The sequence below is a fragment of the Anomaloglossus baeobatrachus genome, chromosome 4 (assembly GCF_048569485.1).
Source record: "Anomaloglossus baeobatrachus isolate aAnoBae1 chromosome 4, aAnoBae1.hap1, whole genome shotgun sequence".
Lineage (NCBI taxonomy): Eukaryota > Metazoa > Chordata > Amphibia > Anura > Aromobatidae > Anomaloglossus > Anomaloglossus baeobatrachus.
This window is the reverse complement of record NC_134356.1, coordinates 231,595,354-231,621,678: the sequence shown is the minus strand read 5'-3', so window position 1 is coordinate 231,621,678 and position 26,325 is coordinate 231,595,354. Positions and strand designations below refer to the sequence as shown.

Below are 26,325 nucleotides of genomic sequence, written 5' to 3'. Positions count from 1 at the left end.
CAGCATATTAGACAGTGATTTTAGCCTGGAATGCAATCAGATGTCACCCTGTAATCCACATCTACATTTCAAAGTCTGAACATCCTGAAAACCCATAAAAACGTATGAGTTGCTCCCCTCCCCTTCATTGTGTAGTTATGTCCCCCTTCCTGGCCACTTCCTGGTAAACATGTCCCCCATCCTGATATGTATTTCCTACATTCTGGTATATTTGTCCCCATCCTGGTAAATATTCCTCATCCTGGTAAATGTACCCCATCCTGGTAAATGTACCCCATCCAGGCATGTTCCCTTATCCTGGTAAATGTCCCCTTTCCTGGTAAACGTACCTCATCCTGGAAAAATATACCCCATCCTGATAAATGTCACCCTTCCTGCTAAATGTTCCCCATCCTGGCAATTTTCCTCATCCTGGCATGTTCATGTACCCCCATCCTTTCATGTTTCCCCCCATCCTGGTAAATGTATCCCCCATCCTGGTAAATGTACCCCATCCTGGCATGTTCCCCTTCCTGCTAAATGTACCCCATCCTGGCATGTTTCCCCCCATCCTGGTAAATGTATCCCCCATCCTGGTAAATGTACCCCATCCTGGCATGTTCCCCTTCCTGCTAAATGTACCCCATCCTGGCATGTTTCCCTCCATCTTTGCAGCCATGTTTTCCCCGTGCTCTCCATGTTTGCCCCCCGTGCTCTGTATGTTTGCCCCCCGTGCTCTGTATGTTTGCCCCCCGTGCTCTGGTTTTACCCCCGTGCTCTGGTTTTACCTCCGTGCTCTGGTTTTACCCCCGTGCTCTGGTTTTACCCCCGTGCTCTGGTTTTACCCCCGTGCTCTGGTTTTACCCTCGTGGTCGGTTTGCCCCCTTGCTCTGGGTTTGCCCCCGTCGTGGCACACCCTCAGTCAGTTCAGAAAGATCCCGCGCGCCCACAGGACGCCGGCGCCGCCAACTGACGCCCCTCCGTCTCCTAGGCAACAGGCCTGCGGCTCAGGAGAGGAGGAGGATGTCAGAGGCAGGAGAAATGTCTCCTCCGCTCCAACACCAGTTTGTACTGTCGGCGTGACCACACCGACAGTACAAAGTGGCTCAGTGTGGCGACAGCGCGCGTGCCAGCACAAAGGGCTCTGCGTGCCCAGTGTGGCACGCGTGCCATAGGTTCGCCATCACTGTTCTAGGGAAAGTCCGGGGGCTGTAAAATAACAAAAACAGGGCCTGAGATTCTCGCAATTCCCTGGTCCTATCTAAGTAGGTTATAAGGCCCGTTTCACACGTCAGTGAAAAACACTGACGTTTTTCACTGGCGTGTAAAACACGCACATGTCCCTGCGTGTGCCGTGAATCACGGCACACATGGGTTGTCTAAGTGCAATCCGGGCTCCGTTCTCCGTGGCCCGTGATTGCACTTAGAGATTAACTCACCTGTGCCCGCTCCCGCTCTCCATGGTGCTGATCGCTCCCACGGTGCAGCATCCAGCCGGCACTGACCCCCGCAGCAGCTGCTTCCGGGTCAGCTGTGTCGTGCATCATGAATATGCGCGACAGTAATGAGCCGGCTCAGAAGCAGCAGGGAGAACAGGCTGCAGAGAGCGTCGCTGGAGCCGGGTGAGTTAAAATGCCTTTTATTTTAGAAGCACGTTTTTTTCTGGCACGTGTTTCACGGACCACACCACTGCGTGGTCCGTGGGACATCAGTGATGCCAGAAAAAAATGGACATGTCTCCGTGCAGCAATCACGGACACGCGGGTACGCCGCATGGAGACACGTGCAGTGAAAAATTACTGATGTGTGAGCAGACCCATTCATTATAATGGGTCTGCGTATGTCCGTGATTCTGGTACATTTAAAATAAAAGCACAAACGTACCAGAATCACTGACGTGTGAAAGGGGCCTAAGGGCAAGTCTTAGATCCAAGCTATGGAGCCTGTCCACTTTGTCATTGGAAGGAGGGTCACAATGGAAGGCAGTATAAATTTCTGGGACCTGTGAAGGGCTTGACCACTTTAGGCTATGAGGGATCTGTACCCAATACCACCTTATCGACCAAAATTTGGGTATATGGATGGACAATGGAGTGCGCCTGTAGGTCACCCACCCGTCTAGCGGACGTCAAGCACTGAGTAGTACCACCTTCAGGGTCTTGGAGGGAACATCTGAAAGGGGCTCAATGGGGTGTCTATAAGGGCATCAAGGACAAGATTTAATCCCAGGGAGGCATGCGAGGAGAAGGGACAGGAGTCGCTCTAGCACAGGATTTAATGAACCTGCTAATCCATCTATTCTCTGAGGTTATGTTTATAGAGGGCTCCTAGGGCCAAAACTTGTACCTTCAAGGTGCTAGTGGATAAGTTCAATCCAACCCTTACTAAAGGATTTCCAGGATGGCCGGGAAGAGAGGGGGACCCCCGATCTGTGCCCAGGAAACTTGCTGGATTTTTCACCAGACCCTTCCCTAAATACCAGTGGCGACCGGCTTCCTACTTTTAAGGAGAGTTTTACTAAATTCTCAGGAGAATCCCTGTGCTAGGAGCAGCCACCTTTCAAATGCCACGCTGTCAATTGGTGGGTAGGAGCATTGGGTTGGCACATTGGTCCCTGGACTAGTAGGTCTGTCCTGTCCGGCAGTATCCAAGGGTCTGATATTGCCAGTCTTTGGAGCCAACAGAACCAGGCTCTTTTTGTCCAGAAGTGAGCTATGAGGATTATGAGGGCCTCTTCTTCCCGAACCTTCCTGAGCACCGCTGGAAGAAGAACCAGGGATGGAAAGGCATATAGAAGACCCTGTGACCAGGGGATCGGCATTGCATCTATTGTCATGGGATGATCCCTGGCTGATTTTATTGCAGTTAGTTCACTGAAGTTTGAGGACTGAGTCCTCACATGATCGTCCCATAGTCCTTGTAACAGGTGAGTTCTCAGGTAAGCTCCCCATTCTAAGTGACCTGCATCTGTTGGGATGATATCCGTGATGTTGGGACACCCAGACACCCCTGCGGACAATAGAGTTAAGTCCTGCCACCAGGACAGAGAAAGCAACACCTTTGGATCCAAGCGGAGTCTCATATCCAAGAAGCCTCCTGACTGTTGCTGTCAGACCAGGACCTCCATCTGAAGGGATCTCATATCTATCTGAGCCCAAGGAACCGTGGGGATGCAGGATGTGAGGGTCCCCACAAGAGACATAGCCTGTCTGAGGGTCATGACTGGTTTTTCAATCACCAAGGTGACCAGGGATTGTGACTTCAGTATCTGCTCCTCCAGGAGAAAAGACTTCTGTGCGACTGAATCCAGGATCAGCCCCAAGAAAGACCGACACTGTTGAGGTTTGTGTTTTAGATTTTTCCTGACTTATGATCCACCCTAAGTGCTCTAGGATGGAGATCACTATTCTTTTCTCTCCGTCATATAGATGTTACAATAAAATACCCCCGAGGGGGCGACTTAAGTTGTAATGTCAGCCCTTTTGCAATGATCTGTAGAATCCACGGGCTGGAGGAAACAGTCTCAAGGAAGAGGGAGAGCCTCCATCCCACTGGGATGGTGGAGTCATTGAGGGCCTTGTGGCTTGGTAGAGTATGATGGCCCAAACATAATCCTGAGGGCCTCTTCCTTCTATCCTTCCAGGAGTTCTGGTCTCTGGGAGGCTCCTTATGGAAAATTGCTTCCTCCGAAACGGACGGCTTTGAGGGAATGGAGTTCTTACAGCTGGAAATCCTTGTTTATTGTATGCCGCTTTGGACAGAAGGTCATCCAGTTGTGATCCAAACAAAAAGTCTCCTTCACAAGGTATCCTGCATAGTCTGTTCCTGGACTGTAAGGACGTGCACGTGCGATGTCGATGGGGTCAAATCGAAAGTGACGCACATCCGGCGTCGCAGTCGATATCGCAACGTGTAAAACCTTTTTGATACGATGAACGAGCGCAAAAGCGTCGTTATCGTATCATCGCTGCAGCGTCCGATATTTCCATAATGCCGATGGTGCGACAGGTACGATGTTGTTCCTCGCTCCTGCGGCAGCACACATCGCTGTGTATGAAGCCACAGGAGCGAGGAACATCACCTTACCTGCCTCCCGGCTGCAATGAGAAGGACGGAGGTGGGCGGGATGTTTACATCCTGCTCATCTCCGCCCCTCCGCTTCAATTGGCCGCCTGCCGTGTGACGTCGCTGTGACGCCGCACGACCCGCCCCCCTAAGGAAGGAGGCGGGTCGTCGGCCAGAGGGACGTCGCACGGCAGGTATGTGCGTGTGAAGCTGCCGTAGTTATAATAATCGCTACGGCAGCTTTCACTAGATATCGCACGTGCGACGGGGGCGGGACTATCGCTGCAGCATCGGTAACACATTGTTACCGATGTTGCAACGTGCAAAGCCCGACCAAGTCTCCCTTCCAGCATTTCAACTATAGGGCCCTTCTGGCTGAATTGGAAAGAGCTGCTACCTTTGCAGATAATTTGAGCGAGTCGATGGAAGCATCCGCTAGAAGTCTGCCGCCCCCTGTATACGTGGAAATGAGGAAATAATGTCCTTACTAGACACGGTACCCTTAAGTTAGTCTTCTAATTGTTGGACCCAGACCATTATGGACCTTGTTACACATGTACCTGCCACCGCAGGGCAAAGAGCTCCTGCTGCAGCCTTCCAGGTACCACGGACCTGCATTCCAGGCCTCCAACATGAGGTCTTGTGTGGATTCAGGATCTTTATCATCCACCAGCCCCATAGTGGAGTGGACAGCTTCCACTAGGGGTGTCACCTCAGAGGATGGGAAGCATAGTCTGCCGTCCACGTTTGAGGAAGATGAGGAATCCAAGGCTGAGGAAGAGGCAGGTGAAAATTTTCTGGAACCCCCTTCTACTAAAATTACCCCTTTTTTTTTTCCCAGCTTGTATGGCTGAGAACAGAGAACAATAGACGTTAGTTTCCATATTACAATAGTTTCTTACCTAGCCTGTTAAGGTTGACAATAGAGAATAGTGGATGTGGTTCCCCCATATTATAATAGCCTTTTCTTGGTTAGTAATAGCTGACAACAGAGAATAAAAGCAGTAGTTCTCCCACATTATAACAGTTATTCTATGACTTGTAAGATTGACAACAAGGGATAATAGTTGCAGCCTCTCTATACCAATAAAAGTTGTGTATAAAGGCTGACAACAGAGAACAATAGAAGCAGTCTTTTCTGGTGCTGAGGGATTCGCTTATTTACACTTTACAACATCTGGAATGATATAATTATAAACTATATCTTTGATCACACCTAGAGTGTCAAAATGGTATATTAAGCTTTTTGTGGTAACATTGTGTGTTTTTGTTTTTTGTTTTTTTTTTAACAGTGCTTTGATTTGCTTTGGGATTTTTTGGCCAGGCACCACCCTTCCTCAGTCATCAGAGGACAGTAACCACCTGATCCACATAGCACAATCTGGACCAGAACTGAGAATCACAAGTGATACAACAGTCCAAGCCTCCCAATATAGCCAGGGTTACAGGCGCACCACAACACTCAGCAGCCTCTTTTTTTTTTTTGTTCATTTAAGACAAGACAGGGAGCAATCAGTCTACAACAGATGTTTTCACTTGGACACTGATTCACTGAGACAAGTTCATGTTTCCTCTTATAAATTCAGCATACATATTTGTCCATGTTACCTAAGAATAAGGACCCTGTTCTAGGGTCCGAAACATGTCAGGATTTGGTCACGTTGTTTCATTTTGTATGTAATTTCAACATTATGATCTAAATAAAACAGAAGAACTCTCTGAGACAGGTGGGACAAGGCCCCCTTGGTAATCTGAGGATAGACTGTCCTTGTAAACCCCACAATTCCTATAATTCCTCTTAGAGGTACCTCCTGAAGAAAGAAGGGAACATAGGGGGGACTTTTAAACAAGGAAATGCTGCAGCAGACACTCACCCCCCAAGATGGCGGATCTGGTACCGGTTTCGGAGGCAGTTTATGACTTCCAGATTTGGATTTCTCAGATCCCCTGGAATGTCAACTTGCCGGACTGGAGGGACTAGCCCTGCCGGAGGAGCGCTCCCCTTGCTGCCCTGGGAATCTGTATGCTGTTCCAGCACATCCTGCTCTGGAGGAGAGTTGTCTTCCATCCTGAATAGGGGAGAAGTCATACTCACCAGAATGCAGCGAAGGTGACTCCTCATACCTCCCTGGTTCAAATTTCCCGCCCGAAATCCGTTCACTGGGCGCCGCCATCTTGGAACACCTTGCGCATGCACAGGTAAAGAACTTCTGGGTGCCGCGTCACTTCCTCTGCACCCCGGCGTTCCGTCAGCAGGGCGCTCGACTCACGGGCTCCGTGTGAGGATCACATAGCCTGGGGCGACGCAGAGCCGAGCTCCCGCTCCAGGCCCGCGCCCCACCACCGCAGACAGCCGAAGCCCTGGGGAGGTGCATCCAGGCCCGAATGCCGGCTTTTGGTAAGAAACCAAACTTCCACACCGGGTCAGGCCTGGGAGAATCTGTGGGTTGTCCCATCAGGACAGGAAACCAAACTGATGTGGAGGAGAGGTACCGCCTTTTTATCAGTGGGTTTCCTGTCCTGATGTGGGCGGAACTTATCTCTCAGGTGGTGCTGTCATGGGCGAAAGGGAAAAAGATGAGGTTGTGAGCTTGACCCATAACTATCTAAAGAGATGTCTCACCAGAGGTATTTAAAGTTAATACATAGATGAGTCAAGTTGGGATTCAGGTATCTTCAGTGGGAGCCCCTAAGTTTTAGTTGTGTTTATTTTGTATCCTGACAAATGGCCAAAGTTTGAATAAAGGGAATTTAGGCTGGAGCAGGAAATATGATGATTAGTAACTGTTAAAAGAATATCATTGGCAAAAATAGATCATTTAAACTTCTTATCCTTATCGCTATCCATCCCTCTCCCCAGGTCTAGGTTTGATCTCATAGCAGTAGCGAGGGGTTCGATACAGAGAACAAAAAGTAGGAGGGAGAGGTGGCAGCCCTGCCTACAACCACTTTTTATTACAATTTGTTTAGGAGAACCATGAGGTAGACAAATTGTAGCCAATGGGTTAGAATAAGGACCTTCAATGGCCTTTAAAGAGGGACCTTCCATACCGCATGCCCTTAAAGACTTCATAAATGGTCAGCTAAGGTGATCAAATGCTATTTCAGCTCAAAGGCTCAAAAGAAGAGTAGATTCTGCAGATGTTTTAACTATAAGACCAATTGCTCTTTTGGTGTTGTCACCCCCTTGTCTATATGGGACAAATCCCATTTGGTCCTTATGTATTAGGGAGGTTAACCAATAGTTCAGAAGGACTGCAAGACGTTTGGTAAATATTTTAATGTCTGACTTAAAGGATATTTCTGGACATATTTGGAAGCTGTAACTTTAAATATAGAGGTTTCAGCTAATTATGAGCCTTGTTGACTCAGTAACTATGAAAAGGAAAAAAAGGGGAAGAATATATAAATATACATGTATATAGATCAATATCATTATGTACTGTATATTAATACAAAAACTCTCTTTAATGAATCATGTTTTTACCAAAAAGGGAGTGTGTATGTTACATATACCGTACATATGTATAAGCATACATATAATTGAAACTTCAAGCACGTTCCTGTACCATGTGCAGCGTCCTTACCTTTTGAGCATTTTGAGCATTTGCTCCTTTGTTCATGCCTGTAGCCCTTGGCGCTTATGTGAATCACTTTGTTTGCCTAAAATTGGTGAGTCCTCTCCATGACCAGGTCCTAGGTACGGTATATACTGACCAATGGGTGCATAAGAATCTGACATGGCCTCTGGCTTATTCAATATTCATATATATACACTACAGTTCAAAGGTTTGGGGTCACTCAATTTTGTCTCAGTGACCTCTATACACCTACAGTATGTAGATACTGCGTTCAAAACCACACGTTTGCAGCTAGAATAGTCATTTACTACATTAACAATGTAGAGAGTGTTTAATGTTGGCTTCATTGAAAAAAAAAGTGTTTTTCTTTCAAAAATAAGGAAATATATAAGTGACCCTAAACTTTTGAACTGTGGTGTATGCCTGTGTATGTAATATCTATTTGAGACCCTTGCTTTTTTTGTAAAAATATGTTTCCCTAAAGAAATGGAGTTTTTGTATGAATATACATAGTTCTTGAGCTATACGCATGTATACTTATATTCTCCTCCCCTCTTTTCCTTTTCATAGTGACTGAGTGATGAGGCTCGTAATTAACCAAAATGTCTATATTTAAAGTCACAGCTTCCAAATATTTTTTTTGCTTGATTTATCTTAAATAAATATTTAATTTTATTGCAATAATTAACAAGAGCTATTGGTCTATATAGTTCCTACAGTCTAAACTGTCCTGGTCCGACATAGGAATTAAAGTCATGTATGAATGAAGCATGGAATCAGGGATCGGAGATTCACGTAAGTGTTCGCGTAGGTACGTAGGAGCTCATCTTGGAAGGTCTTAGAATACAAATAAGATATCCAGTAAGGGTTTGTTAAGCGATGTATTTTGTCCTTATCAGTCATCGGAGCATTTATCATTGCTGTCGCCTCACAGGAGAGGGAAGGTAGTTGTAAGGACTTTGATGAGATTGTCTCTAATCATGGAGTTAGATGTAAGGGGGCTGGAATGTGAGAAAAGTTGGCAGAAATATTCATAAAAGATATCTGCAATCTCATATGTATGTAACATGATCATTCTATTACATAAGACAAGGGGAATGGTATGTTCAGTATAACCTCTCAGTTGTTTAACTAGTAGGGTGTGAGTTTGCTGACATTTTCATTGTATCATTGCCTAGTATAAGGAAGTAGTTAGATATCCGTTTAAGAACAGTTATTTAAATGGCGAGTGACTAGACTTGAGTACCTAACTATTCGTACTCCCTATACTTATAACAAGTACTGTCTAATACTCGGTATTCGTTCCGAATAGTGTGTGCAATGCAAGTCAATGGGGAAAACTCGCAAAGTAACGAGTGACCCGAATTCCGCACTCATCACTTTGCAAGTTTTTCCCCATTGACTTGCATTGCACACGTTATTCAGAACGAATACCGAGTATTAGACAGTACTTGTTATGAGTATAGGGAGTACGAATAGTTAGATACTCACTCAACTCTAGCCGTGATACAAGTCTTTTAATGGTGGTTCTAGAGGGCTTAGAGGACAGATGATTCAAGACGTTTTAATTTGTGTTTCAGGTTGCAGTCTCTTATATTATTTTTTTTTTTTTTTTAAGCCTATAGCGAAGTCTACAGCTAAAAGGTTATAGTGCCCATGAAGGACCACAACATTGCATGTGACTGAACCTGCATGGAGTTCAAATTATTTAAGTGAGGGTGCAATTCCTCCGAGATTAGGTTATTGCAGAAGAGACTCAATAAGACTCCAGTGGCTAGAGGATTCATATACTGAAGAGGTCTGTATTTCATATCTCTAGTGAGCATGGCAGGACCACATCAAAGAACCCAATTCTGCACCTGCCAAAATACAAAGTGTTGGGGTTTTGCCAAATAAATAATCTTTGCGGAAATGGGATCCCATGACGCTGCAAGAAAAAGTAGAAAAATCTATCCCCAGGGTGATTGATTCTCCATAGGTCACAGAGAATATTTCCTAATGAGTTAACAAAAACGTTAGATAGATGGACTTGAGATGAACATGGAGGCTTATCTTTACTTTTGGAAGCAGTCATATTAAAATCCCCTCTTCGCATTTTGGATGCAGGTGGTATCTAATTTCAGTTAGGACCAGACGTTTTTCGATGTTGGATTAAGGCCCTTAAAGGGAATCTTTCAGCAGATTTTTGCTACGTAATCAGAGGGCAGGATAAAGTAGTGGATGAGACACTGATTTCAGCAATGTGTCACTTATTAGGCTGTGTGCTGTTGTTTCAATACAATAAGTGTTTTATCAGCAGGAGATCATAGTGGATATGTAAAGAAAAAGTAAACTAAATGTACATTCACCTGCATCATGAGTGAGGCATAAGATCTTGGGACCCATTAGGTCACTAAGAATTCTAGGATGAGAATAGGAGGGAAAAAGGTTCACAAATAGACTAAAGACAGACAAAAATTCATTATCAAATGTGTTACATAATATTACTCCAAGGAAGTCTTGACTCATCATTCGCGATTATTAAAGATATCCTAACATCCTAACAGCTATTTCATCCTTCTTCTCTGCACGATTCCTAAAACTTAACATGGACAAAACAGAGTTTATTGTCCTTCCTCCTCCTCACTCACCTCCTCCAACAAGCCTTTCCATCAAACTTGATGGTTGCTCACTCACCCCAGTCTCACAAGCTCGTTGCCTTGGAGTAACCCTCGACTCTGCTCTATCCTTCAAGCCACACATCCAAGCCCTCTTCAACTCATGCCGATTACAACTCAAAAATATCTCCCGGATCCGTGCTTTTCTTAACCAAGAATCTTCAAAAACATTAGTGCATGCCCTCATCATCTCCCGCCTCGACTACTGCAACCTCCTGCTCTCTGGCCTCCCTTCCAACACTCTTGCACCCCTCCAATCTATCCTAAACTCTGCAGCCCGCTTAATCCACCTCTCCCCTCGCTACTCCCCAGCCTCGCCACTCTGCCAATCCCTTCACTGGCTTCCCATCGCCCAACGACTCCAGTTCAAAACATTAACCATGACATACAAAGCCATGCACAACCTGTCTCCTCCCTACATCTGTGACCTAGTCTCCCAGTACCTACCTGCACGCAACCTTAGATCCTCACAAGATCTCCTTCTCTGCTCCTCTCTTATTTCCTCTTCCCACAATCGTGTACAAGATTTCTCCCGTGCATCCCCCATACTCTGGAACGCTCTACCTCAGCACATCAGACTCTCCCCTACCGTGGAAAGCTTCAAGAGAAACCTCAAGACCCACCTCTTCCAACAAGCCTACAACCTACAATAGCCCTCAGCCCAGTAGACCACTGCGCAACCAGCTCTGTCCTCACCTATTGTACCATCACCCATTCCCTGTAGACTGTGAGCCCTCGCGGGCAGGGTCCTCTCTCCTCCTATACCAGTCTGTCTTGTACTGTTAATGATTGTTGTACGTATACCCTCTTTCACTTGTAAAGCGCCATGGAATAAATGGCGCTATAATAATAAATAATAATAATAATAATAATAACATCAACAAAGAGCAGTACTTGGGATCTCCATGTGAAAATCTCAAGCACAACAAAAAAAAAATTACAAATTAGTAGTACCTTAAAATGAGCAAAAACTAAGTATTAGGGAAATCAACTACATAGCTAATGTTATAAAGATTTAGGCTATTACACATAATTTTATGAAAGACAGATATAACAGCCCTGAAATATTGTGTTAAACCATGAATAACAAAGAGGAGGAAGACTTCTCATGTTAGTTAATAAAGGAAGACCCAATTGCAGAGGCATTGGTAAGGACTGTGTGGGATTTGGTCTCCCCCATTTCTTATGGTATGTTTACCACAGTGGAGGTGGTGGGGACCCCAGCTCCCAAAGATCTCCAGTATTGGAAGGTCCAACGTTCTGCAGAAGGTAAATAGTTAGTTGGCTAACTTGAAATCCATGATGATCTCTTTCCTAGCAGTGAGGGAAAATGAGAATCCCCAGCGATAACCATTGTGTTCTCAGAGAGGAGGGTGTAGGTGATGTCTCTTCTGCAATGCTATCCAGAGAGGATCGGGGAGGGGGGTATGAAAGCTGATACTTTGTTTTCCAGGTTCCACACAACAAATGCATTAGACATAACTTCCTTAGCTCTAAAGTCATGGATGCAACATATGACGTCGAGGGGCAGGGTTCAGTCACCTTTGCTCTGAAGGCTATGCAGCATATCCTGGATTATTGAAATTAGATTCCAAAATTTTCCACAGGTCTTTGTCTACTTTAGACTCAGGAAGGCCCTTCACTCAAATTAGCCCAGTCCCCAGATACAAGAGTGCCTCTTGTTTAACTGCAACATTTAATGGTGGACTTTGTGGCTTACAAGTCATGATGTTATCAGAGAGACTACTGCAAGCCCAGTACTATCTGCTGTGGGGATGGAAACTGCTAATACGAGAGACTAGTGAGTAGGTGGAGTGAACGCTAGGGTTTCAGGAGAGAGGACAGAGTCAGCTGCCGGTGTCATAGGGCACCTCTGATCAAGCCTAGGAGCACTAACCTACAACAAAGCTGTGGTGTCAGTTCTCACATTAAGGCAACATGGCACTGGACTATGTGCTCATGCTATGCTGGAAAGGACTAGGGCGCAGGAGGCCGCAGAGGAACCCAGTGGAGCAGGTATTTCCAGGCAGCACTTCTCTGAAAAAGGTTTAAGCTCGATCAAGAAAGCCACCAGACTACTTGGACAACAGCTGGTGGTGCACTGGATGTACATGCCAACTAAGCGCTCCTTGAGGACTGTTGCAAAGTGAGCATATATCCATCTTGTAGGGTGTCCAAGCCAATGAGGAAGCTGTCCAGTATCCCAAAGCCAGCCGAAGACGATTGGAGGTCCATTCCTTTTTCCAGTTGGGTTTCTCCCCACCAGGGTCAGAATGGAGATGAGAGACGTAAGTAGTTGCTGAGTATTGGAAGCTCAAAACTCCCGAGGATAAGTATGACATTGCAAATCAAATTATGTGGCATTCTAAGGAGCCCTTTGCACACTACGACATCGCAAGCCGATGCCGAGCGCGATAGTCCCCGCCCCCGTCGCAGCTTCGATATCATGGTGATAGCTGCCGTAGCGAACATTATCGCTACGGCAGCTTCACATGCACTCACCTGCCCTGCGACGTCGCTCTGGCACACTTCAGGCGGCCAATAGAAGCGGAGGGGCGGAGATGAGCGGGACGTAAACATCCCGCCCACCTCGTTCCTTCCGCATAGCCGGCCGGGACACAGGTTGGAGATGTTCCTTGCTCCTGCGGCTTAACACACAGCGATGTAGGCTGCCGCAGGAACGAGGAACAACATCGGTCATTCCCAATTCATGTAAATGACCAACTCTACACCAATGATACGATTACGATGTTTTTGTGCTCGTTAATCGTATCAAAAATGCTTTACACACTACGATGTCGACAGCGACGCCGGAAGTGCGTCACTTTCGATTTGACCCCCATCTACATCGCACCTGCGATGTCGTAGTGTGCAAAGGGCCCCTTAGAGCAGCAAAGCAATCCTCTTTGGCAAGACAAGTTTATTTGAAACAATTAAATTAAAATAGAACTGTGACAACCAGCAAATAATATCACAAGGAGGCCTCATTCACACTTACATGGATCACACGAATGTTTTCTAACCATGTTTTCACAGAAAGAACACATACCCATTAAATAGTCTACTGAGCATTCCACGTCTTTGATCAAACACCCATTCAAGTCTATGGGTTGGGAAAAATACTAGACAGCGCACACATACCATTTGTGTGTTGTCTGTGGTTAACATTGCAATGAATGTGAGAAGCTTTGCAGGGTTTGTGTTTTTTTACGAGTGAAAAAAAATCTGATGGTAGAACTGACATTAACCAAACATTGATGTACAATAGTCGTTGTGTTTACATACAAGAAAAATCATAGACCTCAAACAGAAGGCATGAGATGCTGAGGTTGTGTGTCCCTTCTATAGAGTTTTAAAAGGGGTGTGTGGAGGGCGGATGCTGAAAGAGTTCATTAGTTACTTGCAATATCCTTTCTTGTGATGGGAACACTTCTCATCCTGTGTTCCCGTAGACCCACACACTGCATTACTAGGCCCCTTTTCCATCACATGGAAGATCTGTTTTCCCATCCATTTCTTTTAAAAAAAATCTATACAAAGTATCCGAGAGAGAGCAAATATTCCCCCAGACAATTATTTTTATCTCCGATAATCCGTCTGGTCTAAAATGATATAGGAAGACCATGTAATGCAGGAGTGGCCATTTTTCAATTCAGGAGGAAAACCAGTTTACTGAAACAAAATTAAATAAATAAGATCTACAGTTTCACATGTGATAATGCAAAGAATAACGATATTTAATAAATGTAAAATGATAGTACAATTAGTTAAAATTAAAAAAAAGGAGAGTATTGTGAGCGCTAAAGTCTGCGTCAAGTAAATAGATTCTGGAAGAGGATACTGTGACATTTAGAAAGCTTGTGCTTTTATAAAAAGCATGGTCATTTCTCTGGAGAGATGACAGATCCATTACATGGTACTGTTAGTAGATCACCGTCTTACACTGAAATGTATGGATAAGTTTACACTTGGCAGGTTTGGGCTGACTTAACTTCGCACAGACGGTTGCAGCATATTTTATTGCTTGCCTATTGGTATTGGATTCTGCCTTAGCCAAGCCATGAAAAGCCACCGAAAATCGGAATTTCAGGCAGATAATATTGAGGACAGGTCATGTATTATAGCTGGCCTGTTCCACATAGGTTTCAGTTTAGGAGAACTTCAGCAAAATACAAAAGCACAGAACGCTCATCAAGTCTATTTGCATGATTCCCAGTGAAATGATGGTGTATGTTCTTCTGAAAAGTATATACACCCACACAACTGTATGTAGGAGCCAGTTTCAAAACATCACAGGAGGTCCCACACAACTGTGTGTAGTAGTCAACTTCAGAGGTGGTATTGATCTGCTGCGATTGTCTTAAGACATCTCCTCCATATAAGGGTCTCTAAAAGCAGATACATAACTCATGGATGTGAAGTTGTAGGTGCTTGACATTCATGCGTTGGAGCCAGTTCCTCTATCTTGCCCTTCTTTCCTTTTTGTCGCAGTCTGATGTTACGTTCTGTCACCTCTACATCTGAATCCGAGGCTGAACTTTCTTCTGAACTGTCAGACTCCCCTTCACTCGAATCAGAGCTGCTGAGTTCTACTAAGGCCACATTCTACAAGAAAAGCAAATTATTACATTTATATGCAGAAATCTAGAGATGTCAACCTACATTTTAACAGTTTTATTAAAAAGGTAATCTATAAAGCAGATTTTTGTGTACCATACTAACAGTATCCTGAAATAGGGCTTGGGTACCACTTTCAGGATATATACCGTATTTTTCGGATTATAAGACACACATTTCCTCCCAAAAATTTGGAAGGAAAATGAAGGGTGTGTCTTAAAATACAAATGTAGCTTACCAGGGGGGTGGTGGAGAGGGGTCATGGAAGGCAGGGCAATGCTGTGCTGCAGGTACTGTGAGGCATGGGCCATTCTGAAGATGTGGGCAGTAAGTTCTTCAGATAATGGTGCCCAGAGTCGGCACGTGCGCAGATGGAGTTGTCGGCTCAAGATCTCATCTGTGCACGCGCTGACTCCGGACGCCATTTCTTTGAACCCCACACCGCCGACAACTTCAGAATGGCCACTGCCTCGCTGCCCGCAGAGAGCACCAGCACAGAGCACCGCTGGCCACCCCAGCGAGCATCTGGGCCCCCCTCTGCACCGCCCACAGCATAGTCGTGCTCCAGCACTGCCCATGCCTCCTGTGATGCTACACCACCGCTGCCTCCCCACTCCGGAAAAACACCACCAGATTATAAAACTGACACTTTTTTTTTTAAAACTTTTTTTCATCTCTAAAATGTTTATATATTATATATTATATATATATATATATATATATATATATATATATATATATATATATATATATATATATATATATATATATATTACAGTTAGATCCAGAAATATTTGCACAGTGACACAATTTTCGCGAGTTGGGCTCTGCATGCCACCACATTGGATTTGAAATGAAATCTCTACAACAGAATTCAAGTGCAGATTGTAACGTTTAATTTGAAGGTTTGAACAAAAATATCTGATAGAAATTGTAGGAATTGTACACATTTCTTTACAAACACTCCACATTTTAGGAGGTCAAAAGTAATTGGACAAATAAACCAAACCCAAACAAAATATTTTTATTTTCAATATTTTGTTGCGAATCCTTTGGAGGCAATCACTGCCTTAAGTCTAGAACCCATGGACATCACCAAACGCTGGGTTTCCTCCTTCTTAATGCTTTGCCAGGCCTTTACAGCCGCAGCCTTCAGGTCTTGCTTGTTTGTGGGTCTTTCCGTCTTAAGTCTGGATTTGAGCAAGTGAAATGCATGCTCAATTGGGTTAAGATCTGGTGATTGACTTGGCCATTGCAGAATGTTCCACTTTTTTGCACTCATGAACTCCTGGGTAGCTTTGGCTGTATGCTTGGGGTCATTGTCCATCTGTACTATGAAGCGCCGACCGATCAACTTTGCGGCATTTGGCTGAATCTGGGCTGAAAGTATATCCCGGTACACTTCAGAATTCATCCGGCTACTCTTGTCTGCTGTTATGTCATCAATAAACACAAGTGACCCAGTGCCATTGAAAGCCTCGCATGCCCATGCCATCATGTTGCCTCCACAATGTTTTACAGAGGATGTGGTGTGCCTTGGATCATGTGCCGTTCCCTTTCTTCTCCAAACTTTTTTCTTCCCATCATTCTGGTACAGGTTGATCTTTGTCTCATCTGTCCATAGAATACTTTTCCAGAACTGAGCTGGCTTCATGAGGTGTTTTTCAGCAAATTTAACTCTGGCCTGTCTATTTTTGGAATTGATGAATGGTTTGCATCTAGATGTGAACCCTTTGTATTTACTTTCATGGAGTCTTCTCTTTACTGTTGACTTAGAGACAGATACACCTACTTCACTGAGAGTGTTCTGGACTTCAGTTGATGTTGTGAATGGGTTCTTCTTCACCAAAGTATGCGGCGATCATCCACCACTGTTGTCATCCGTGGACGCCCAGGCCTTTTTGAGTTCCCAAGCTCACCAGTCAATTCCTTTTTTCTCAGAATGTACCTGACTGTTGATTTTGCTACTCCAAGCATGTCTGCTATCTCTCTGATGGATTTTTTCTTTTTTTTCAGCCTCAGGATGTTCTGCTTCACCTCAATTGAGAGTTCCTTAGACCGCATGTTGTCTGGTCACAGCAACAGCTTCCAAATGCAAAACCACACACCTGTAATCAACCACAGACCTTTTAACTACTTCATTGATTACAGGTTAACGAGGGAGACGCCTTCAGAGTTAATTGCAGCCCTTAGAGTCCCTTCTCCAATTAGTTTTGGTCCCTTGAAAAAGAGGAGGCTATGCATTACAGAGCTATGATTCCTAAACCCTTTCTCCGATTTGGATGTGAAAACTCTCATATTGCAGCTGGGAGTGTGCACTTTCAGCCCATATTATATATATATCATTGTATTTCTGAACATGTTTTTGTAAACAGCTAAAATAACACTTGTGTCACTGTCCAAATATTTCTGGACCCAACTGTTAGAGATATAGATATAGAATATATATATATATATATATATATATATATATATATATATATATATATATATATATATATATATATATATATATATATATATATATATATATATATATATATATATATATATATATATAATCTAAGACGGTGTGTCTTATAAAACGAAAAATACAGTAACTTATTCCTGTATATTGCCCCATTGTATTGCTGTAAACTGTTGACTAGTCCGTGCGCAACAATAACATTTCAAATGTATGTAAATGACTCATGCATATTCACCCCTTTCCCCGCCCACCTCTCTGTGAGTCGTCAGTGATTGGTGCAGACTGTCAGTATTCATTTGTTAGAACAAGTGAGACTAATCTTACAACGGTGACACCTCCTCCATTAGCAGCACATTATTAGTGTATTTGTCTGGCATTATGGTACCAGATGTGGTCAGTGTCAGGTTACACATCTTGTGCGTTTTGCTGGATGTGCTCCATGACACAGGCGTCTGCAGTGTTCAGCTGATCCAGGCTCCTGTGGCTGACAGCTCCCGGCTCACAGACTGGACGTGCTGGGGAGAAGGGAGAGAGATAGCAGCATGAGTACAGAGGGTGCACACACACAACGAGGTGCACACAGCCCCACTCCTACACTGAAGGACTGCACAGCACTTCAGAAGGCATGGCTTTACAGAAAGGTACTGCTCTTTCCTTCAGAGGAGGAGGTTGTCCTACTGTGCTGCTCTCTCCCTTCTCTCCAGCACATCCAGTCTGTAAGCTGACAGCCACTGGTGCCTGGATCAGCTGAACACTGAAGATGACTGACATGGAGCACATCTAGCACAACACAAAAGGTGCATGATAATGCCAGACAAATACACTAATAGTGGGCTACTAAGAGAGAGGGTGTGTCAGCTGTGTCACTTGCTCTAACAAATTAAAACTGACAGTTTGCATCAATCACTGACACCGCACAGAGGGGTGAATACGCATGAAGCATTTACATACACTTTGAATAGTACTAAAAGGCTAGAGGTGCCAGGCACTGCAGCTGCAGATACTTTTCTTATGTTACTCACAGACCAGAGCTGGAAACCAACGGAAGATTTCCTACAGTCCAAGGTGGTGCTCAGTCAGCACAAGAGTCAATTTTAAATATTCCCAGAAGAAAATGAAGACTGCACTCATGATGGGAATCTGCGGCTTTATTGTCAGTAGAAGTACATGTTACAGCATGTGGGGAGAGGTAGGTGTGCGGGCACACTGGACGACTGACGTTTTGTGCTTCAACAGAGCGCTTCTATTGGACCCGTAGAAGCGCTCAATGGCCGTCGTCCGGCATGCCCGCACACCTACCTCTCCCCACATGCTGTAACATGTACTTCTACAGACAATAAAGCCGCAGATTCCCATCATGAGTGCAGTCTTTATCATCTTCTGGGAATACACTTGAATAGTTGTCACACAACAAAATGGAGCAACGTACAGGAATAAAAGTTACATATTATGAAAGGGTTGTCTAAGCCCTATTTCAGGATAATTGTTAGTATGGCACAAAAAAAAAAAAAAAAAAAAAAAAAAAAAAAAACACCCCTCTAAACTAAACCCATGGTAATCAGGGAAGGCCTGGCTCAACTGTAAAGCGGTGCTCAGGAGAAAGAAAACCAAATAAATATTAATACTGAGCAAAAAAAAAACATCTGGATTCTACTTTTTCTTGATGTCCCGTTTTGAGTGCCAGTTATTTTTCTAGTTCTAACCCCATGATGACGGAGATTTTACTCTACTGTTTTTCCCTTCCCTTATTCCAAGTGCCATAACCTTATTTTTCCATCCATATACCAATATGAGGGCTTATTTTTTTGTGGGCAAGTTGTACTATTAATTAACACCATACATTGTTGTCATGTGACATACTGGGGGGGGGGGGGGGGGGGAAATAATAAACTGTCTTGCTAAATTCTACTAAAAAGGGGGCTGAAAGCCCATACTTACGAAGCGCTCACTGATATCCTAATCAGGCACGAATACTAATATTCTTTATAGCAAGATACTATTTATTTTAATAGCACATGAATATAATCAATGGTACATAGGCATTTAGAACTATAGTCATAGAAACTTATACAATAACAGAAATATGCATCAACATTACCGTTATGTTGTAGCAATCCTTTCACATCGGAGGGAACTCGAGTTAATGATAAGGAATCAACATGGCATCTTGCATCACAGGAACAGTGCGTACGTACACTTCAATGTCCTGGAAGGTTTCCCTAACATTAAGCGAGTCCGGTGTAATTTTTATAGGAAAACTTTGTAGGTTGGGTTTAAATGGTCACCAGCATGTGACAGCTGAGTCATGTTCATGTAACTTGACCACAAACTGCTGTGGGCACTGGCAGCTTCCTGCACATTTCCTGCACATCCTGCCAGTTGACAACTGGCCGACCACAGTTTGACCATAGTGTTAGTGAAATATTGCAATGAGCCGTAAATTTCATATGCAAGCTTCCTTAAACCTGTCTTTAAGCCAACCACAAGTTTCCGGTAAGTGGAACTGTCCTCATTATCTTGAAACTGCTTCAAAAACCTGTGACATGTATTCTTTGGTCATCATATTGGCCATCCAAAGGACATCTCTTTGATACTGAATTATTGATAGGTCAAACAATATCTGGGATCACTCCTATCTTTTGATTATGATCCCTATCTAATCAAATTCATACTTCAGTCATATCACATTGGTATCACATAAACAAAACCCGCAATTCCACAATTGTTTAAGGTTTTTTTTTTCCTTCTTTAAAATTTACTGAGTTCTTCACCCAATAAAAACGACCTGATAATACAAGTCTCCATGTCAGTATAATAGTAGGTATAGTTAAAGTGATGACTTATGAATGCCGAGCTACGTTTCTTTTCAATCTAATTTTTAAAGAGTGTAAACAGAGTTGATTTGAAAATGTATTATTTTAATTGTATTTTAATCCCTTTAGATGACTTGCACCTGCAAATCACTTTATTGCTTGTGCTATATACAGCAATACCACAGTATCGCTGTATATAGCAAGTATCACTTTCTCCTATGAACGCCAGCCAAAGGTGCACAGTCATGTGGGTCTTCAGCAGATCCCGGCTGTCATGACAACCTATCTATTGCATCCAAGGGTTGCATAAAATGATGTGCACCCCTGCTGGGGAGCTGTAAATGCCGCGGTCACACATTGACAACAGCATTTAAAAAAGGTTAACAGTAGTGGGCAGTCTGCTCCACACGTGGCAGATGATGGCTGAATATCACAGACATCATCTGCCTTCAGAGATGCAGGCACAGTTCCTGAGCCCACAAAGTCAGGGAACAGATATTGGACATACTGGTACATCCAATGTCAGAAAGGGGCTGAAATAGCAAAACCATGATTGTGAATAAGCCTTTATGGGGAAAGCCGTTTTTTGGTTTACAAATAGAGTGGTACCTCGCTTAACGAGTAACCCACTTAACGAGAATTTCGCTTAACAAGCAAAGCTTTCTGTAAATGTGTAACCCAGTTTACGAAAAATCTTTGCTGTGCGAGCAAAATCCTCACCTCAGACACTTCCGGTTTCGTCCATCCACCGCGCTCTGACCCGCACTTGCAGTCCACACAAACACACACAAGCACGCACAAACACACATGCATACAGTATTATGCTCACCTTACCTTCCGTTCCATCGCCGGTCTCATGGTTCTTGTAGTTCATCGTTCAACGTACATTGCGACGTGTTCGCGGCGAATTCAAGTACCATGAGGCCGGCGGTGGAACGGAAGGTAAGGTGAGCATATAATGTGTACCTTCCGTTTCATCGCCGGCCTCCTGGGTCCTGTAGTTCGCCGCTCCGCTCCAGGCTGTGCATCGGCATCCATAGCGACGAAGCAGGAACTTCCTGGTTCCTGTCACCGCTACTCAAAGGCGACGCGCTGGCCAATCAGAGGCAAGCGGCTCTGCCTTTGACGTCAGCGCTCTGGCAGGAAGTTCCTCCCTCGTCGTTATGGTAACCCGATACATGGCCCGCACCGGAAAACAGCAAATCCCAGGAGACCGGCGATGGAACAGAAGGTAAGGTGAGCATATAATATGTGCGTTTGCGTGCTTGTGTGCGTTTGTGCATGTATGGAATGACAGAATAGGGGACCTGGATGGGACAATTAACAAGTTGTGGAACGAATCGTCTGCATTGCAATGATTTCCTATGGGAAATTTTGCTTTGCTGAACGAGTAACTTGGTTAACAAGCACAGTCCCAGAACGGATTGTTCTCGTTAAGCAAGGTTCCACTGTACTGTCACTGACAGACAGATGGTCATTCATTTTTGTAAGTCACCACTTACCATTTCTATTATGTTTTGGTCATGTTCAGTATTTTCTATGTCATATTTCCCATCTGAACAAGTCTGCATTTCCCTGTTGAGGTCCTCATTGGCTTGTGCCATTTGTGGCAGGAAGTTCTGTACTCGATCCAGTACTGGAATAACAAAAATAATAGGATACATGATCTCGCACATCACTGCTGGATTTAGCCCTTTAACTACAAAAAAGTAAATATACACGTTATCACATCTCCAGCCTCATTCAGATGTCTAATTCTTTTCATACCCGGAAACAGGGACCATTGACCATCTGTGGTTTGAATCAGGATTTTTATCAGTGTTGCATCAGTGATTTTCACAATGAAAAAAAAAAAAAAATAAATGAAGGGAATTTTGTTTACTTACCGTAAATTCCTTTTCTTCTAGCTCCAATTGGGAGACCCAGACAATTGGGTGTATAGCTATGCCTCCGGAGGCCACACAAAGTATTACACTAAAAGTGTAAAGCCCCTCCCCTTCTGCCTATACACCCCCCGTGCTCACGGGCTCCTCAGTTTTGGTGCAAAAGCAAGAAGGAGGAAAAAATTATAAATTGGTTTAAAGTAAATTCAATCCGAAGGAATATCGGAGAACTGAAACCATTCAACATGAACAACATGTGTACCCAAAAAACAGGGGCGGGTGCTGGGTCTCCCAATTGGAGCTAGAAGAAAAGGAATTTACGGTAAGTAAACAAAATTCCCTTCTTCTTTGTCGCTCCATTGGGAGACCCAGACAATTGGGACGTCCAAAAGCAGTCCCTGGGTGGGTAAATAATACCTCATAATAGAGCCGCAACCGGCTCAGTCCTACAGGTGGGCAACCGCCGCCTGAAGGACTCGCCTACCTAGGCTGGCATCTGCCGAAGCATAGGTATGCACCTGATGGTGTTTCGTGAAAGTGTGCAGGCTCGACCAGGTAGCCGCCTGACACACCTGCTGAGCCGTAGCCTGGTGCCGCAAAGCCCAGGACGCTCCCACGGCCCTGGTAGAATGGGCCTTCAGCCCTGAGGGAATCGGAAGCCCCGAGGAACGATAAGCCTCGAGAATTGGTTCCTTGATCCATCGAGCCAGGGTTGATTTGGAAGCCTGTGACCCTTTACGCTGGCCAGCGACAAGGACAAAGAGTGCATCCGAGCGGCGCAGGGGCACCGTACGAGAAATGTAGAATCTGAGTGCTCTCACCAGATCTAACAAGTGCAAATCCTTTTCACATTGGTGAACTGGATGAGGACAAAAAGAGGGTAAGGAGATATCCTGATTGAGATGAAAGGGGGATACCACCTTAGGGAGAAAGTCCGGAACCGGACGCAAGAACCACCTTGTCCTGGTGAAACACCAGGAAGGGGGCTTTGCATGACAGCGCTGCTAGCTCAGACACTCTCCGAAGTGAAGTGACTGCTACTAGGAAAACCACCTTCTGCGAAAGGCGTGAGAGAGATATCCCTCATTGGCTCGAACGGTGGTTTCTGAAGAACCATCAGCACCCTGTTCAGATCCCAGGGTTCTAACGGACGCTTGTAAGGAGGGACGATGTGACAAACCCCCTGCAGGAACGTGCGTACCTGTGGAAGTCTGGCTAGGCGCTTCTGGAAAAACACAGAGAGCGCTGAGACTTGTCCCTTAAGGGAGCCAAGCGACAAACCCTTTTCCAATCCGGACTGAAGGAAGGAAAGAAAAGTGGGCAAGGCAAATGGCCAGGGAGTAAAACCCTGATCAGAGCACCAGGAAAAGAATATCCTCCACGTCCTGTGGTAGATCTTGGCGGACGTTGGTTTCCTAGCCTGTCTCATAGTGGCAATGACCTCTTGAGATAACCCTGAAGACGCTAGGATCCAGGACTCAATGGCCACACAGTCAGGTTGAGGGCCGCAGAATTCAGATGGAAAAACGGCCCTTGAGACAGCAAATCTGGTCGGTCTGGTAGTGCCCACGGTTGGCCGACCGTGAGATGCCACAGATCCGGGTACCACGACCTCCTCGGCCAGTCTGGAGCAACGAGGATGGCGCGGCGGCAGTCGGCCCTGATCTTGCGTAACACTCTGGGCAACAGTGCCAGAGGAGGGAACACATAAGGGAGTTGAAACTGCGACCAATCCTGAACTAAGGCGTCTGCCGCCAGAGCTCTGTGATCTTGAGACCGTGCCATGAATGTCGGGACCTTGTTGTGCCGGGACGCCATTAGGTCGACGTCCGGCATTCCCCAGCGGCAACAGATCTCCTGAAACACGTCCGGGTGAAGGGACCATTCCCCTGCGTCCATGCCCTGGCGACTGAGAAAGTCTGCTTCCCAGTTTTCTACGCCCGGGATGTGAACTGCGGATATGGTGGAGGCTGTGGCTTCCACCCACAGCAGAATCCGCCGAACTTCCTGGAAGGCTTGCCGACTGCGTGTCCCGCCTTGGTGGTTGATGTATGCCACCGCTGTGGAGTTGTCCGACTGAATTCGGATCTGCTTGCCTTCCAGCCACGGCTGGAACGCCTTTAGGGCAAGATACACTGCCCTTATCTCTAGAACATTGATCTGAAGGGAGGACTCTGTCTGAGTCCAAGTCCCCTGAGCCCTGTGGTGGAGAAAGACCGCTCCCCACCCTGACAGGCTCGCGTCCGTCGTGACCACCACCCAGGATGGGGGCAGGAAGGATTTCCCCTTCGACAGAGAAGTGGGGAGGAGCCACCACTGAAGGGAAGCTTTGGCTGCCCGAGAAAGGGAGACGTTCCTGTCGAGGGACGTCGACTTCCTGTCCCATTTGCGGAGAATGTCCCATTGAAGAGGGCACAGATGAAACTGCGCAAAAGGAACTGCCTCCATTGCTGCCACCATCTTCCCTAGGAAGTGCATGAGGCGCCTCAGGGGGTGTGACTGACCATGAAGGAGAGATTGCACCCCTGTCTGTAGTGAACGCTGTTTGTTCAGCGGAAGCTTCACTATCGCTGAGAGAGTATGAAACTCCATGCAAAGATATGTCAGTGATTGGGCCGGTGTCAGATTTGACTTTGGAAAATTGATGATCCACCCGAAACTCTGGAGAGTTTCCAGAGCAATGTTCAGGCTGTGTTGGCATGCCCCTTGAGAGGGTGCCTTGACAAGGAGATCGTCTAAGTAAGGGATCACCGAGTGTCCCTGAGAGTGTAGGATTGCCACCACTGTTGCCATGACCTTGGTGAAGACCCGTGGGGCTGTCGCCAGGCCAAAAGGCAGTGCCACGAACTGAAGGTGTTCGTCCCCTATGGCGAAGCGCAGGAAGCGCTGATGCTCTGGTGCAATCGGTACGTGGAGATAAGCATCTTTGATGTCTATTGATGCCAGGAAATCTCCTTGGGACATTGAGGCGATGACGGAGCGGAGCGATTCCATCCGGAACCGCCTGGTTTTCACATGCTTGTTGAGCAGTTTTAGGTCCAGAACGGGACGGAAGGATCCGTCCTTTTTTGGCACCACGAACAAGTTGGAGTAAAAACCGTGACCCCGTTGCTGAAGAGGAACAGGGATCACCACTCCTTCCGCCTTCAGGGTGCCCACCGCCTGCATAAGAGCCTCGGCTCTGTCGGGGGGCGGAGATGTTCTGAAGAAACGAATCGGAGGACGAGAGCTGAACTCTATCCTGTAACCGTGAGATAGAAATGTCTCTCACCCATCGGTCTTTTACTTGTGGCAGCCAGGTGTCGCAAAAGCGGGAGAGCCTGCCACCGACCGAGGATGCGGTTTGAGGAGGCCGAAAGTCATGAGGAGGCCGCTTTGGGAGCGGTTCCTCCGGCGGTCTTTTTAGGACGTGACTTAGACCGCCATGCATCGGAGTTCCTCTGACCTTTCTGAGGCCTTTTGGACGAGGAAAATTGAGACCTGCCCGCGGTCCGAAAGGACCGAAACCTCGATTGTACCTTCCGTGGTTGAGGTGTTTGGTTTGGACTGGGGTAAGGATGAATCCTTTCCCTTGGATTGTTTAATGATTTCATCCAATCGCTCACCAAACAAGCGGTCGCCAGACAATGGCAAACCGGTTAAGAACTTTTTGGAAGCAGAGTCTGCCTTCCATTCACGTAGCCACATAGCCCTGCGGAGTACCACCGAATTGGCGGATGCCACCGCCGTACGGCTCACCGAGTCCAGGATAGCATTAATGGCGTAGGACGCAAACGCCGACGCCTGATTGGTTAAGGACACCACTTGCGGGGCAGATGTACGTGTTACAGCATTAATCTGCGCCTGACAAGCTGAGATAGCTTGGAGCGCCCATACGGCTGCGAATGCTGGAGCAAAAGACGCGCCTATAGCTTCATAGATGGATTTCAACCATAGTTCCATCTGTCTGTCAGTGGCATCTTTGAGTGAAGCCCCATCTTCCACTGCAACTATGGATCTAGCCGCCAGTCTGGAGATTGGAGGATCCACCTTAGGACACTGAGTCCAGCCCTTAACAACCTCGGGGGGGAAGGGATAACGTGTGTCCTTAAGGCGCTTGGAAAAACGCTTGTCTGGACAATCTCGGTTTTTCTGGATTGCCTCTCTGAAGTCAGAGTGATCCAGAAACATTTAATGTACGCTTTGGAAACCTGAAACGGAATTTCTCCTGAGAAGCAGACTCCTCAATTGGGGGAGCTGGGGGAGAAATATCCAACACCTGAT

General features: G+C 45.6%; 1 protein-coding gene across 1 annotated transcript in view; it reads right to left on the bottom strand.

The window, feature by feature from the left end:
• Positions 1-13,756: 13,756 nt before the first annotated feature.
• Positions 13,757-26,325, bottom strand: part of NOPCHAP1 (NOP protein chaperone 1) — a 24,306-nt gene continuing 11,737 nt past the window's right edge. Inside the window, exons 3-4 of the mRNA XM_075344737.1 lie at positions 21,682-21,815; positions 13,757-14,887 (exon numbers count right to left, since the gene is read on the bottom strand). Coding sequence (XP_075200852.1) covers positions 14,690-14,887; positions 21,682-21,815 — 332 coding nt within the window. The 3' untranslated portion in view covers positions 13,757-14,689. The remainder of the gene's footprint in view (positions 14,888-21,681; positions 21,816-26,325) is intronic.